The sequence below is a fragment of the Pituophis catenifer genome, unplaced genomic scaffold (assembly GCF_029215685.1).
Source record: "Pituophis catenifer annectens isolate HBS135680 unplaced genomic scaffold, rPitCat1.0.hap2 SCAF_2, whole genome shotgun sequence".
NCBI classification, from domain to species: domain Eukaryota; kingdom Metazoa; phylum Chordata; class Lepidosauria; order Squamata; family Colubridae; genus Pituophis; species Pituophis catenifer.
The window spans coordinates 262,729,021-262,744,105 of record NW_027256882.1 but is presented as its reverse complement, the minus strand read 5'-3'; the positions used below and the strand labels follow the sequence as shown (position 1 = coordinate 262,744,105).

General features: G+C 36.6%; 1 protein-coding gene across 2 annotated transcripts in view; it reads right to left on the bottom strand.

Moving 5' to 3' along the window:
* PDE8B (phosphodiesterase 8B) overlaps positions 1–15,085 on the bottom strand; it is a 55,902-nt gene that overhangs the window by 27,723 nt on the left and 13,094 nt on the right. For both annotated transcript variants that reach the window (XM_070938824.1, XM_070938823.1), the window contains exons 2-5: positions 11,969–12,025; positions 10,653–10,843; positions 8,208–8,267; positions 7,021–7,078 (exon numbers count right to left, since the gene is read on the bottom strand). In XM_070938824.1, the coding sequence (XP_070794925.1) occupies positions 7,021–7,078; positions 8,208–8,267; positions 10,653–10,843; positions 11,969–12,025 (366 nt within the window). The remainder of the gene's footprint in view (positions 1–7,020; positions 7,079–8,207; positions 8,268–10,652; positions 10,844–11,968; positions 12,026–15,085) is intronic.

Sequence of the window (15,085 nt, the reverse complement as noted above, 5' to 3'; positions counted from 1 at the left end):
TCAGATGAAGGATACAACATCTCTCAATAAAAAATATGACTAAAGATTTTCATAAAAATAATTACCAAGGGAAAACAAGCGCTGTATTAGAAACTTGAATTGAAGTTATTCAGTGGTGGCATTCTTTTTTTTTTTTACTACCAGTTCTGTGGGCGTGGCTTGGTGGGGGTGGCAGGAGAAGGATACTGTAAAATCTCCATTCCCTCCCCACTCCAGGAGAAGATTACTGCAAAATCCCCATTTCCTCCTGATCAGCTGGGACTTGGGAAGCAGAGAATAGATGGGGGCGGGGCCAGTCAGAGATGTTATTTACCGGTTCTCCGAACTACTCAAAATTTCCACTCCAGAACTGGTCAGAACCTGCTGAATACCACCTCTGAAGTTATTGTATATATGCATCTTCTTTGCTTACAAAATAATATGCTGCTAGTGCAAGGTGAATGTATGCGTGCCTCCAGATTAGTCTTCTCTTCTGGCAACTATCTGGACAAGTCCCTGAAGTTTTCTTGGCAGGATCTTGGAAGTGGTTTTTTCCATTGCCTCTTTCCTAGGGTTGAGAAAGAGGGGCTGGCCAATGTCACCCAGTTGGCTTCATGCCTAAAATGGGACTAGAACTCATGATGTCTCACTTTCTAACCTGCCACCTTAACTATTACACTAAGTATAACAGTTTAATTGGACAAAATTAGGACAGAATTTCCTAATAGAAATTACTAACTAGCACATAACATGGATGTTTACTAATATCTGTCCATGGCACAATTGACAGGAAACTTCAACTGCTTTTGATTAATGCAAAAAGAATGCTCAGGCATACGGTAGTACATGAAAACTATGGTTTTAAGATACTTCAAACATCATTGGTATTCCTCTGGGAAATAAAGACAATAAATCATAGCCAAAATAATTATGGTTTCCTGTTATTTCCAATATTGATGATAGTGGATTTTGCCAGTGAAACTGCATATTATAGTAATATACAACTGGGGGAAAAAAAGCTTCTTTTAAGAGGACACATAACTTTGATGGCAATCTCAATGGATAATGCTATTTCTGATGTTACTTGCCCTAAATAAGAACAAACTGTCCCAGGGTCAACATACAAATCTTTGAAAAAATTTCAAAGGCACACAATGAAAGAAATGTAACATTAAAAGTGTGTCTCATATTCTTTATTTCTGTTTTGTCTTGAAAAAATACCAATGTTCATGTCATAACTGTAGCCTCCACCAACCATTCTGTATAATAGTCTCCCCTTTAGATGAGAAAGGGCGGTACCTAAATCTAATAAAAAATAAAATAGGCATGTACAAATGACAGCTGCACCTCAGGAACGGAATCTCTTAAAAGTAAGCAACGTCATCATTAACAGAAATAATTTCTATATAAATATGATTTGAACCTGTTGGATTTGCAACAATTATTCATGCCTTTGTGACATCACAACTGGAATATTGTAAAATATTGCTCTTGATAAAGATACTCTTGAAATATGTCTGGAAAGTGGCTGCTGAAGATTGTGGTAGTTAGGCTAGTACTAATCCAATACTAAGTAAGCTATGTCCACGATGAAAAGCCCGCACTGACTGGAAGTTATTTTCCAGGTATAATTTCAGGATTTGTGTTAATCTTGAATGCCCAGTACACCTTGCAATGTGTGATTATCTGAAGGACTGTATCTCTTAGCACAGATGCTAAAATCTTCAGGAGATGCATTTTAAATGCTTTTAGCCACCAAATTGCCAGGTACAGTATACCCAAAAGGACAAACTAATGAGAATGGGCAAGGTTTTATTAGTTCAAAGAAAAGAGACATTGCAACAAAAGACGAGGAGAATGCAGTCTAACTATATATAGTATCACCATTTACCAAGTCCACCAGCAATTTCCCTTCCTAAAATATAAGTGGATAAATGATACACGAAAAGAATCTCAAGATCCCGCAGGTCAGGTAAATTCTCATCCATCCTTCCACTCTATGAAAGGGGAGAGGAAATAGAAATAAGAATACTGCAATTGAAAGATTAGCTCTGCAAATGGTATCAATGGAAGATATTTTCTTTCTGGGATATGGCCTGAGCTACCCAGGTGATGTGTTGCTGGCATAAAATGGGTTGTATTTCATAAGGACAAATAAATATATGTTTATCAGAACAAGCTTTAAGCTTGATTAAGGTTGAAACAAAACCCTGAAATAAGGACCTTGAATGAACATTTGTATATAGTAGAATGTGGGAGTGTTTGTGAAACTGAGCTTTTAAAACCATTTTGTGGAAGAAGCCAGAAAGAACATTGACCTATAAAGTTCATTGGCCCATGCAGCGCATAACCTTTATGAGTTTGAGTTCATTTTGTTTATTTCCCATACTCTGAACTAAAATTCAGATTATGGAAAATAAACAAGATGAGTTCTCCATACAGAAATGCATGTGGGATATATTAGATGTAACAGAAATCTAGTGACATGATTCCCATTGTTAGAATATAGCAACCAAAAGATGCAATACTGTTTATTGAAAAGTAGAATTAGAAAACATTAAGTTGTATGTTAAACAGCATCTATTTTTGCTTAGAAATCCAAACAAATGAACTTAGTAACGTTGTAGAGATCAGCTAGGTAAATATAAATGAAGGAACAAATAAAAGCACTGTCTTTGGTATCTACATATTAAAAAAAAAGATGAAGATTTATTAATTTATTGATCATATGCAAAAAAGTAATGTATGCATATTGATACACATTTCAGGATTAGATAACAAAAATACTATTTTGAAAGGATAATTCTAATATTTAAATATATGATTTATTAATTGGTAAGTATGATACTTTTAATTTACTTTTCTATTTATTATGTAGTTATGAACTTTACTTATAAAGAATTATGTTTAGAAGGAAAGAAGGATATTTATTAGGTAAGGAAGAAGGGAGTCTCAGCTTTTTTCTCCTTGAACAAACAACCGTTCAAGTTAATCACTGAGGCATAGGAAGTGCCTCTGTTACTCTGTTCAATAATTACGTTAACGTCCATTCTTTGTTATGCTTATCTTTTTTTTTCCTGCAACTTATGAAATATACTGCGCAGGCTAACGATGGCAGGGGACTTTGTCTGAACAAGTTGGTTATTATTGTTGCTGCTCTGATGGCAAGTGTGCAAATATGCAAGAAAGATAAGAAAGAAATCTCAGTTGGTTATGATTCATGCCAGTGGAGGATGAAAATATAAGAGATGGTTATCAGCAGGGGTAAGCAACCTTTTGGGTTCAGTGGACAGACATGGAATATTAGAGCCTTTACACATTTTTATCAAATATTTAGATGGGATGGCCAGCCACAAAATATCAACTTGCTACTTGCAATTATTTCTTTACACTATACTGTATCTTAGTTATCTGAATATATTTACTCTCCCTATAGGATCCAAAAGCATTGGATGCTAGAGATTGGGGGCTTTCTTTTACATCAGGCAGCTTCCCTTTTTTAAGAAAATAAAAGTCAATTTCATTGACTTTTTACTTAGAGTCATTTGGGATTCCAGTAGGTAAGGTGTTGTCTAGCCCTAATTTCATATGAACTTAGATCTAGTGGTTACAAAGTTTTAGTATTTATAATGCTCCCATTCAGAGTAACACACTACCATCACAATTCCTTTTCTTTTCTTCTCCCTTTCCCTTAGGTTGTCCTATAGGCCTTCATAACACTTCCTGATGCTCTCTTCAGTTATCTTCCTTCCAGCTGCAGTTTCTTCACAAGGACAGTTTTTCCCCAAATGTCATCACTCTGCTAAACAACCAATTCCCACAACACTGTCAAATTATTTACTAAGACTGTATTTGTATTACTATTATTCTTCTCATCCTTCCTAGTACCTATCTCTTCCCATTCATGACTATAACCATATTGCTTGTATCTTTACAATTTATATTGTTTTATTTCCTACTACAATTTTATTTATTTATTTATTTATTATTTACATTTTTATACCGCCCTTCTCCCGAAGGACTCAGGATGGTGCACAGCCACAATAAAATAACATAGCTCCATAAAATTTAAAAACAGTTTAAAACATATTAAATAATTTGGCCCTTATTAAAAACTAAGAAACTAAAATACCCATTAAAATTATTTAAGCCAGCCCAGCCTGTTGAAATAGTAAGGTCTTAAGGGCACGGCGAAAGGTACGTAGGTCAGGGATCATACGTATCTCTGGAGGCAGTTCATTCCAGAGGGCAGGTGCCCCCAAAGAGAACGCCCTCCCCCTGGGGGTCGCCAATCAACATTGTTTGGCTGACAGCACCCTGAGGAGTCCCTCTCTGTGGGAGCATATTGGCCGGTGGGAGGCTATCGGTGGCAGAAGGCAATCTCGTAAGTACCCAGGTCCTAAGCCATGGAGCGCTTTAAAGATGGTAACCATCACCTTGAACCGCAGCTGGAAGACCACCGGCAGCCAGTGCAGCTCGCGCAGGAGAGGTGTTACATGGGTGCGTCGTGTCGCTCCCATAATCACCCACGCAGCCGCATTTTGGACAAGTTGGAGCCTCCGAGTGCTCTTCAAGGGGAGCCCCATGTAGAGAGCATTACAGTAGTCCAGATGGGAAGTGACGAGGGCATGAATGACCGTTTGATTGCTTATTAGTAACCTATGACTATCACTAAGTGTTGTATCTTATGATTCTTGATGAATGTATTTTATTTTTCTTTATGTACACTTAGAGCATATGTGCCAAAGACAAATTCCTTGTGTATCCAATCACATTTGGCCAATAAAGAATTCTATTCTATTCTATTCTATTCTATTCTATTCTATTCTATTCTATTCTATTCTATTCTATTCTATTCTATTCTATTCTATTCTATTCTTCTTATCCTAAACCTAAGTCTTAGTGTCTTTTCTATTTCCCTTCTATATCAGCTTTTTTCCAGATAGTTCATAAATGTATTGATGGCTGATGGCGAGAGAGAATGTTTCCTGCTGAAGCATTCTCAGAAAAAAAAAAACAATTTAGAGAGAGAAATAGTGGTGTATGTAATAAGTCTCATCAGAGTACTTTGTACACTTAAATATCTGAGGGGAGAGGTCAACAAATATATCAGTAACAATTACATCATAAGGAGCCAATAAATGCAATATTTTTGCAGGACCATATGGTATATTATGAAAACAGGAAGATACATATAGCAAGGAGGCATGCTAAAAGGATGGAACTAAAAGTTAGAAGGGAGACTGATTTTTAAAAAGTAACATCAGTTAAGTAAAGGCTAACTAAAGCTTTGTTCTTTCAGAAAAAACAACAACCATAGAATGAAGGCTTAATGGGACAAATCTCACCTATCAAGATATTCCAAAAACATAGAGCTAAGTAAAAGAGTACATCTTCAAGAATGAAATCTGGCAAGAAATCTGAGGTTTAATTTAAATCATTTAGAGGTAGTCCCCAACTTACAATTATTCGTTTGGCTACTATTCCAAGTTACAACTCTGATGAAAAAAGTGATTTATGATTGTCCCAATCATAAACGATCGCAGCAAACCCAAGTGATCAAAAATTGGGTGCTTGGCAACTGGCGTATATTTATGATAGTGGCAGCATCCCAGGGACATGTCATTGCCATTTGTGACCCTCCCAGCAATGTTCTAACAAATTAAGTCAAGAAGCCAGATTTGCTAAATGACCATGTGATTCACTTAACAACAGCAGTGATTCGCTTAATAACCATGGCAAAAAGGTAATAAAATTGGGCAGGAGTCACTTAATGCTCTCTACATGGGGCTCCCCTTGAAGAGCACTCGGAGGCTCCAGCTGGTCCAGAATGCGGCCGTGCGGGTGGTTATGGGCGCACCTCGTTGTGCCCGCGTGACACCCCTCCTGCGCGAGCTGCACTGGCTCTCAGTGGTCTTCCGGGTGCGATTCAAGGTATTGGTTACCACCTTTAAAGCGCTCCATGGCACAGGACCCGGGTACCTTCGAGACCGTCTTCTGCCACCAATAGCCTCCCACCGACCAGTCCGTTCCCACAGAGAGGGTCTCCTCAGGGTGCCATCAGCCAAGTTATGTCGGCTGGCGACACCCAGGGGGAGGGCCTTCTCTGTGGGAGCCCCAACCCTGTGGAATGAACTGCCCCCGGAAATACGTAAGATCTCCGACCTCCGGGTGTTCCGCTGCGCACTGAAGACCCTGTTGTTCCGCCAGGCAGGGCTGTCAATATAATAATTTTAAATTGGGGTATTTTAATTTTTGGGGTTTTAAATCGGCCAAATCTATTTAATTATTTTAATTTTTAATTATTGTTGTGTCTTGTGTTTTTAAATTGGCTGTACACCGCCCTGAGTCCTTCGGGAGAAGGGCGGTATAGAAATAAAATTATTATTATTATTATTATTATTATTATTATTATTATTATTATTATTATTATTATTATTATTATTATTATTATTAGCTGCCTTGTTTAGTAACAGAAGCTGTGATCCTAAATCAACAATTCCTTGTGTAGCACATTTTTCTTTTTAATTTCTGAAATCTGTTTCTTTTACACAGTCCAACATGCTGCTAGGAAAGGTGTGATCCTCCTTCCTAACCCCACCACCCAGGCCTATTTTCTCTTTACATAGTGATTGTGAAGGCAAAATTCCAACCAATTTCTTGAGTTCTTTTTCAATCAGCATTGGCTATGCTGCACCAGCAAATACAGAGCTTGAGGCAGTTACAGATGATTTATGTGATTACATTAGACAACCTTATTTTCAAACTGAACACACTTTTCTTGGTCTCTATTACAGGAAATCATGTCCAGGCTTGTAGAAATTTATTTGTCAGTATCTTTTCACCCCCTTATATCTAGCCAACAATAATACTCCTATAACTTAGTGTTTATTTATGGACTAAAATGTGGAGGAGCTGAAGGGGCCGCAGTTGTCACATGCAACAAATGCTTGCATGACAACAACACGAATGTCATGTTGACATGAAGGTTGATAAATCAATTGTTTATGGCCTAAGCAATCTGCAATAACTTTAACATACCCTATTAAATCCCGCATGGAGAAGTGGGAGAACAGAAGCTTCTTCCTGACCAGCAGATCTACAGAAATACAAAATATATTATCAGTCAATAGAGTCGATGTATGCGGTTGCTAAGAGTTGATACCACACCAACATGATGGCACTGAATCAATCAATCATTCAAAAAATCCATTTTTTGTGGTTGTATTTTATTTTGGTGTGGGGAGGTTAATATCTCTATGGACTACAGAAGAAATGGCAGAACTGTAGTAACATCTTCAGAGAGAGCAAGACTAAAAGGCTTGGTTTTTCTTTCCTTGATTTTTTTAAAAATCAAAATAGGTGTGTCATGCTTTTGGGGTTTTTTTAAAAAATAAAAGTCACATGAAAAACCATACATTTGCTGCCAAATTTTGCAAAGATCATTCTGAGAAGCTCTGGAGGCCACAAGAAAAAAAAATGGAGACACGGAGAGGCACCCTTCCTTACTGCCAAAGAAATATTCATGTTGCATTCACAAATGACAACTCATGATGGATATATTTATTGTTGTTCTTTCAGCTTCCCAACTATTATGAATTTTCTAAAATTTGGTCTTTTTTATGTGTTGCTAAGATGGGCACAGAAAAACCCAACTAAGCTGTGGTTTGTATGGTGTTTGATGGTAAAAGGTTTGAACTCGTCTCTTGGAACCCCTGTCAGAAACTCTGCTGCAGAGAAGGCTTGAGCGTTGTTTGCTTTGATCTCAAGTTTCCTTCCAGGAGCAACCATACCATGTCCTAATGGTTTCTAAATGAGGTTTCAACCATGTAATGATTTATGTGTCAAAAGAATCTTCTGATGGTTTTCTGATCATTTTCTAGGCCGGGAAAAAAATGAATTTCAATGACATGTTGATAATGGCAGTCCAGAAAGTAGTACCTTTCACCAGAACAAAGCTAGTTTTTATTACATTTACATTTAATTAAAATCAAATGTAATTATATTTGAGAGCTACATAGTTCTCCTTCTGTCCCCATTAACCATTACAATATTTGGTGGTCTTCAGCGGACACTACAGGCTTTAAAGAGTTGTATGCAGGTATGGGGCCTCAGCTTATCCACTGACATAAACTAAGATGTTCATAAGAAACTGCTACTTATTCACTGAATAACCATACCCATTAAAAAAAGTATATAAAATAAGCATGCGTCCCCAAAATACTTACACTTGTAAGGTAACAGCTATTATCACAGTATGTTCAGCAGGTTTTGTAGCACGAATTGACCTGGAATGAAGAAAGTTCAGGCCATATTTGATTAAACAATTTTATTAACAAAAATTTACCAACCACATTTTAAAATGGGTTGCATAATTATGTGAATCTTATTCTCTCTCTCTCTGTTTTTACACAGTGTAAAGACAGCAAGCAAATCGAATGTTGTTTTACTCACTGTTCTATTTTATGAAAGGCCAGGCCTAGATTGCTAAAAAAACAGATGAAACAATAAATTCTGCTAAATTGAAACAGATTCTTGGCAAGCAAGATTGGATCATATAGAACCAATATACTGAAAGCATATCTGTAGTTATGCAGGCTAGTAAGAAGAGAGTCCTTATTAAACTTGGGTTTTGAATTCTAAATAGATTATATTGGCTAAAACTCTTCCGTTAGAAGGATATTGTCTCAGAAGTCATTCAACTGAAACATTATATGGACTATATGGATGGTGGTCAGCAGTCAGAGAAGGAATATGGGTTGTTCAAAGCTTAACATAACAGTTTTGGCTTCTATAAAGCTGGCAAGAACAAGGTTCTATCAAAGCCCATAGTGACTGATTATTCAATTATCCCGCTCAGCTTATTATAACAAAACAGTGATTTTTTTGTCACAAGATCCTGAATATGGGATCATGTGTCCTTTCCCAAGAAAAGCAATATAAGCCTCATTTTCATCATTCTACTGCAGTATCCTGATTTTTTACACATGTACTTAATGCTGAAGATACAAGTTTTAGGCAGAGCTTAGACGCAGTGTTAAAGCAAAACATCTATTGGCTCTTTTGCAGTATATATGATTTGAAACAAATTACATGTTTGTGTACTCCAGAACCTAGTCTATAAATTAGAATCTGGCTAAGTCTTCATTTATGCTTCTCTATGCCAGCCCAGCTGATTGTTGCCATTTTTTTCCATCAAATATCAGACTTCAAGAGCATTTTTCCTAGCCACATTTGACATATTACCTTCAGCTGTTAGACATGATAAGATCCACTGTTTTGAATTTTTTTGCTACTATGGTTCTCATGCAACAGAGGATGTAGGCCTTGTTTTGTTATTTTGCAGTTTTTACAGAGATTTATGAGCCATATTAAACATGCCCCTTCTAAAAGACTTTTCTGGCATAGAAGATGAAATATAGATCTCATTCCTCCTATCCCATTATCAGATCAATATTACATATTTCACAGACAAATTTTGTTTAGCAGTCATGAAAATACACTCTTGGATTTGCCATAGCATATCAGAATAATTACAAAATTTTTGAAACTCCTCAGATTACTAATGATGCTACTACTATAAATAACGTGTGGAGGTCCAGGGTCCAGAGGTAAAAACGTTTACTTTGATTTTACTTTTGAGTTTAATTTTTCTATGTTACTTTTTTTGTATTTGCATGCTTCATCCGACCAGCCAGGGATAATCAATAGAATGTACTTCTACTGTTTATACAGGAATTGAATTTCATAAATGCCTTAATGGATGGACTTCGGAGGATCTGATCATTAACTGCACTGCTATGTAAGTAACTATCTGCAATATAGATCAGAGGTGAAATCCAATTTTTTTAAACTACCGGTTCTGTGGGCGTGGCTTGGTGGGTGTGGTGTGGCTTGGTGGATGTGGCTTGGTGGGCGTGGCAGGGGAAGGATACTGCAAAATCTCCATTTCCACCCCACTCCAGGGGAAGGATACTGAAAAATCCCCATTCCCTCCCCACTCTGGGGCCAGCCAGAGGTGGTATTTGTCGGTTCTCTGAACTGCTCAAAATTTCCGCTACCGATTCTCCCGAACCTGCTGGATTTCACCCCTGATATAAATGCATCTGACCCAACCATCAGTTAAAATGGCCAGAGCAATGGTCAGTTTAGTCTTTACTTTCTCAGCAAGACTCCTGATCTTATTTTTGGTTTATGGAGAGCCATCTCCCAGGCATGTCTTTTATTTGACTTTATGCCTGTCATTGGAAGACAGAACAAGGAAGAAATACCCTGGTTCCACAAGATTCTGGCATATGAAAACATCTTCCTAGAACCTCCACAGACTGGGAAGTTGCCATGACTCCATGATCAAAGCCCTGCTGCTTTTTCATATATGTTGCACATGTAACACATATAAAAAGGATGCAGCTATCACCTTGATTTTTTTTACCTCTTTCTCATATATGCCCCATGTAGAGAATTGATAAATCCTTCTCCTTAAAATCTAACTTTTTTTATATTCAGAGATTTCACACATTGATTTCATATGGAAGAACATCTCATCATATGACAGCCCACTCAATTGTCCAGAAACAGTTTCGATACTAAAGTTAGGAAGTGAATATAGAAATTGCATAATAGTATTTTCCTATACTGCCAGGGTCATATGAAATACAAGAATAAGTAATTACCTACAGATGGCTTCTGCATCAAAGTGTCTGGGGTTTCGATAATCTATAACAATTATTTCATGATGTTTATCAAGAAAGCATTCAAGTGCTGATTCTGGTGTCCGAGCAATGTTACACCTATACCCAGCTTTATTACAAGCCCACCAGAATCCATCACTCTGTTTGTCTTCTTTTGCAAAGATTAACAATACCTATAAAAATACAGAAGATAGTTTAAAATTACTATGCATTTAAAACAATAATTTTAGCCTATGACAATAAAATAAAATAAAATAAAATAAAGTAACAACTAAACTAACTCTTTCACTGTATAATTGACTCAGTAATGTTTAGTATTAAATTATTATTTTTTAAATATCCTCATAGCCCCCATGGATGCATTCACTTTTCAAAAGCAAGAAATAAAAAGCAATGTTTTAAATGTGTGTACATATTTGAATGTTATTTTTACTTTTAAAGACATAAGCTTTATATTGCCGAAGGGATATGTGTGAGCTTGTGAATGTGTCTATAAAGTTTCTATTCTTAACTATGTCTATTTCATTTCTAATGATGTCATCAATGGTCCAGAATATAATGATGCCACTACCTCCACCTTTCAGTTCAGTGAATAATATACATCTAGACTATCTATCTATCTATCTATCTATCTATCTATCTATCTATCTATCTATCTATCTACCTACCTACCTACCTACCTACCTACCTACCTACCTATCACCCAAATTATTGGGGTCAATATGCTGACTTTGTAAGCCTTAGAGAGGGTTGGAAAGCACTGTAAAGCGGTATATAAGTCTAAGTGCTATTGCTATTGCTATCTATCTATCTATCTTTATTTTATTATTTTATTAGTCATATTTCTATGCCGCCCACTCTCCGAAGACTCTGGGCGGCTTACACCAAAGACAGTATACTAAATAGCATATTTCCCCCAACAATCTGGGTCCCCATTTTACTCACCTCAGAAGATGGAAGGCTGAGTCAACCTTGAGCCGGTGAGATTTGATCCACTGATCTGTGAACTAGCAGTCAGCTGAAGTAGCTGCAGTACTGCACTCTAACCACTGCGCCACCTCGGCTCTTTTTATCTATCTATCTATCTATCTATCTATCTATCTATCTATCTATCTATCTATCATCTATCGTCTATCTATCTGTAGACTTTCTTAAACTTCCAGGAGGTATCCCCCAAGTATCTTTAAAGGATTCTTAAACCCTACAAAATGAGTTTTTTTGGGGGGGGGGGCTGTAGAACTTAATGTTTATTGGTAAAGACAGATAGGTTTTTTATTGCCAAATAAAAGAAGTCCTACCTGAATAGGATCTTGTGTCAGTCTCATAGGTCCAATTTCTGTCTCAGTAGTTGAAGCCTGCTTAAAAAAAAAAAGCAGCATGTAAGTCTTTGTTTTGTCCCATTGTGAGTCTATATTAATGACATTTCATTACAATGATTAAACTAATGAATAAAAATAATTTATTGTTTGATAATTTTCTCTACAGTTCTGGTTTCAAACAAAGCCCAGTCATATACTGTAAATTTTTGTGTTTTAAGCCAGAAGAATGATCCTTAGGTCTATACTGAATTATTCTTTCTATTTATACAGACTTCAGAATTCTGGACTTTCCTGCTAGGAAGCATAGCTATCAGTCTCTAGAAATTTATCAACAGCTTATTTATTGAGAGTTCTGCAACAGGAACTCTTCCAGTTATTCTTAGCACAACTCAGTCAAAATCACATTTTGCTCTTGAAACAAATCAGATTAACTATTCCTCTGGCAGGAAAAGACTATGGAAATGATTGGGGCTTGTGATTTCATAATCATATTCTGTCAGAACAGTCTTGCTTATTGTTCTATTCACACAATTTAAATGTCAGGTACTGAAGTGTAGCCTAACAGACCCTTTCTCTATATAGAAGACTAGGTTTCAGTGTTCAAAGATATTTTTATTCCTGTAAGACATGAAGCACTATAGTACATCATTTTGATTCTAAATGCTCCTTGAAGCGAATTAATGTTTAAAGACACATTCCATAACCATAAGCTAAAATCATACTTGGAATAAGTACAATTGAATTGAGTGAAACCTATTCAAGAAGAATATTTGTCAGATATCAACTGCAGACCACTGGGACTTCTTTGGGTTTCTGAAGTTTCACTCAATTTTATAAACTTCCAGTGGACTACCCTTGTATTTATATTTATCATTTTACCTAGAGCTGTGCAAAGAGTTCAAATTAGGTGTCCACAAAATACTTTAGTGCAAACAAAGCACCTCTCTTAAATGATTAAAGGAGCCACATCCTTTGGGAACTTCATTCAGCTGCTTCAAAAGCCTTCTTCCAATTATTTGCACATTTGTGTATTTAGACAGGCAATATTTTTGTTATGACTGCCAATGAAATGAGATTACTAGGCACGGACATGCTTGCAGTCAGGAACAGTTATATGAGCTTTAGATGAGCTTGCTCTCCCACAGACATCATACCAGATAGATTCTTTATTGCAAGTCATGAAGAACTGCCTGAAGAACACAGTTGCTAAAGTATCCAGGAGTCGAATCATATTTAATTATTTGAAGAGAGGTTTTTATTTGCTGTCATAAATTTTGTACAGCATCTTTCAAAAGTTTTGCTCAGTCCTAATTTTAGTTAGCTTACTTATTTATTTTACAAATTTCTATTCCATTGTTAGATTCTGGATAGTTGTCAAAAATGACCAACAGAATAACCACCATCAACAAAAGCCATGGTAAAATTAAACATTATAAAATCTTTACAAACAATGCAACTAATCCACAGCCCAAATCCTGATGATCCCATTACTTGACAAATACTTGACATAATTGGTTTTTCCATCCTCTTAAAATATTGTCTACCCTTTGGGGCAGGAGGACCCCTTCACAGCTAAAGAAGAAACAATTGAGAGGATTTATCATCAGCACTACCCCTTTTAGGCAAGAAGCCCCAAGGTTGCCCTCCATTGACATCATACCAGATAGGTTCTTTATTGCCAAGTAATGAAGAACTGCCTGAAGAAGACAGTTACTTAAGTATCCAGGAATCAAGCCACATAGAACTTCATAGATTAACCAGAACTTTGAATTGCAATCAGAAACTTTAATGAAATCTTTAATGAAAAGGACTAGGAGTGACATGATAGCAGTGTTCCAATATCTAAGGACCTGCCACAAAGAAGACGGTGACCAACCTATTCTTCAAAGCACCTGAAGGCAGAACTAGAAGCAATGGATGGAAACTAATCAAGGAGAGAAACAACCTAGAACTAAGGAAAAATTTATTCACAACTAGAATAATTCATCATTGGAATAACTTGCCTCCAGAAGTTGTGGGTACTCTGATGCTGGAGGTTTTTAAGAAAAGACTGGACAACCATTTGTCTGAAATAGTATAGGGTTTTTGCTTAAGCAGGGGGTTGAACTGGAAAACCTCCAAGGTCCTTTCCAACTCTGTTATTCTGTTAAAATTACTAGAAACTGGTGCAACATCTACAAAAGCATTGTAATGTGACTATAGCAGTGTCACTGGCCAAGAACTGAGTGGATGCAATATTGGACCAACTTTAGTTTCCAAGTGGTCTTCATGACAGCCCCAAGTAAAGCACATCACAATAGGCACTGCCCTATGATAAGGGCATGAGTCATTGTTGCAAGGACCCAGATTCAAATGACCCACTCCTTCAGCATGAATCTAGTTCACCCAAGCTTCTTTGATTGCCAAAAAAATAAAATAAAATGAAATTTTAGTGAAGAGAATTTGAAAAATGCTTTTGAGAATTATAACTGGTTTAATATGGTGATACAATTCTACTTTTATTGGAGTAAACATTCCGTTGTTTGGAACACTTCAAAAAACAGTTTCCCAGAAAAACACATCAAGAAATAATGCTCAACATGAATCCTATGTTTTCCTGATCTATAATTTGCCTCATTGATGCTTCTTTAGTGGTATCCAACATAAACTAAATTGTTTATTCTAACATTAATAGGCTGCTCAATTAGCCCAACTCAAACTCTCTTACTGAGTTACACCATAAGCACAATGCAGAATGAACGTACATTTCATTAACACTGTCAGTAATATGTAGCTAAGCATTTACATTAACTGCAGCTCACGAAAAACATGGCTGCACTGCACAAAAGAGTACCACAAAGCTGTCATTGTGCCAATTTCATGATAATTTTTGTGCAGCAAGTTAAATTAGTATTATTGTAAGATTCCTGTGCCAGTTTTTCCTTTAAAGACAGACTTGTTTGAGATTCATAAGTACTCCAAATAGCTATTCTCAACATGGTACATGCCTTTAAAGGTAGGCATTTTAAATGCAACCATATAATTTTTATTATTGCAGAATGGGGTGTGATGATGGGAGGGGTATCCAAGCATATCAACATGGAAAAGGCTATAGTT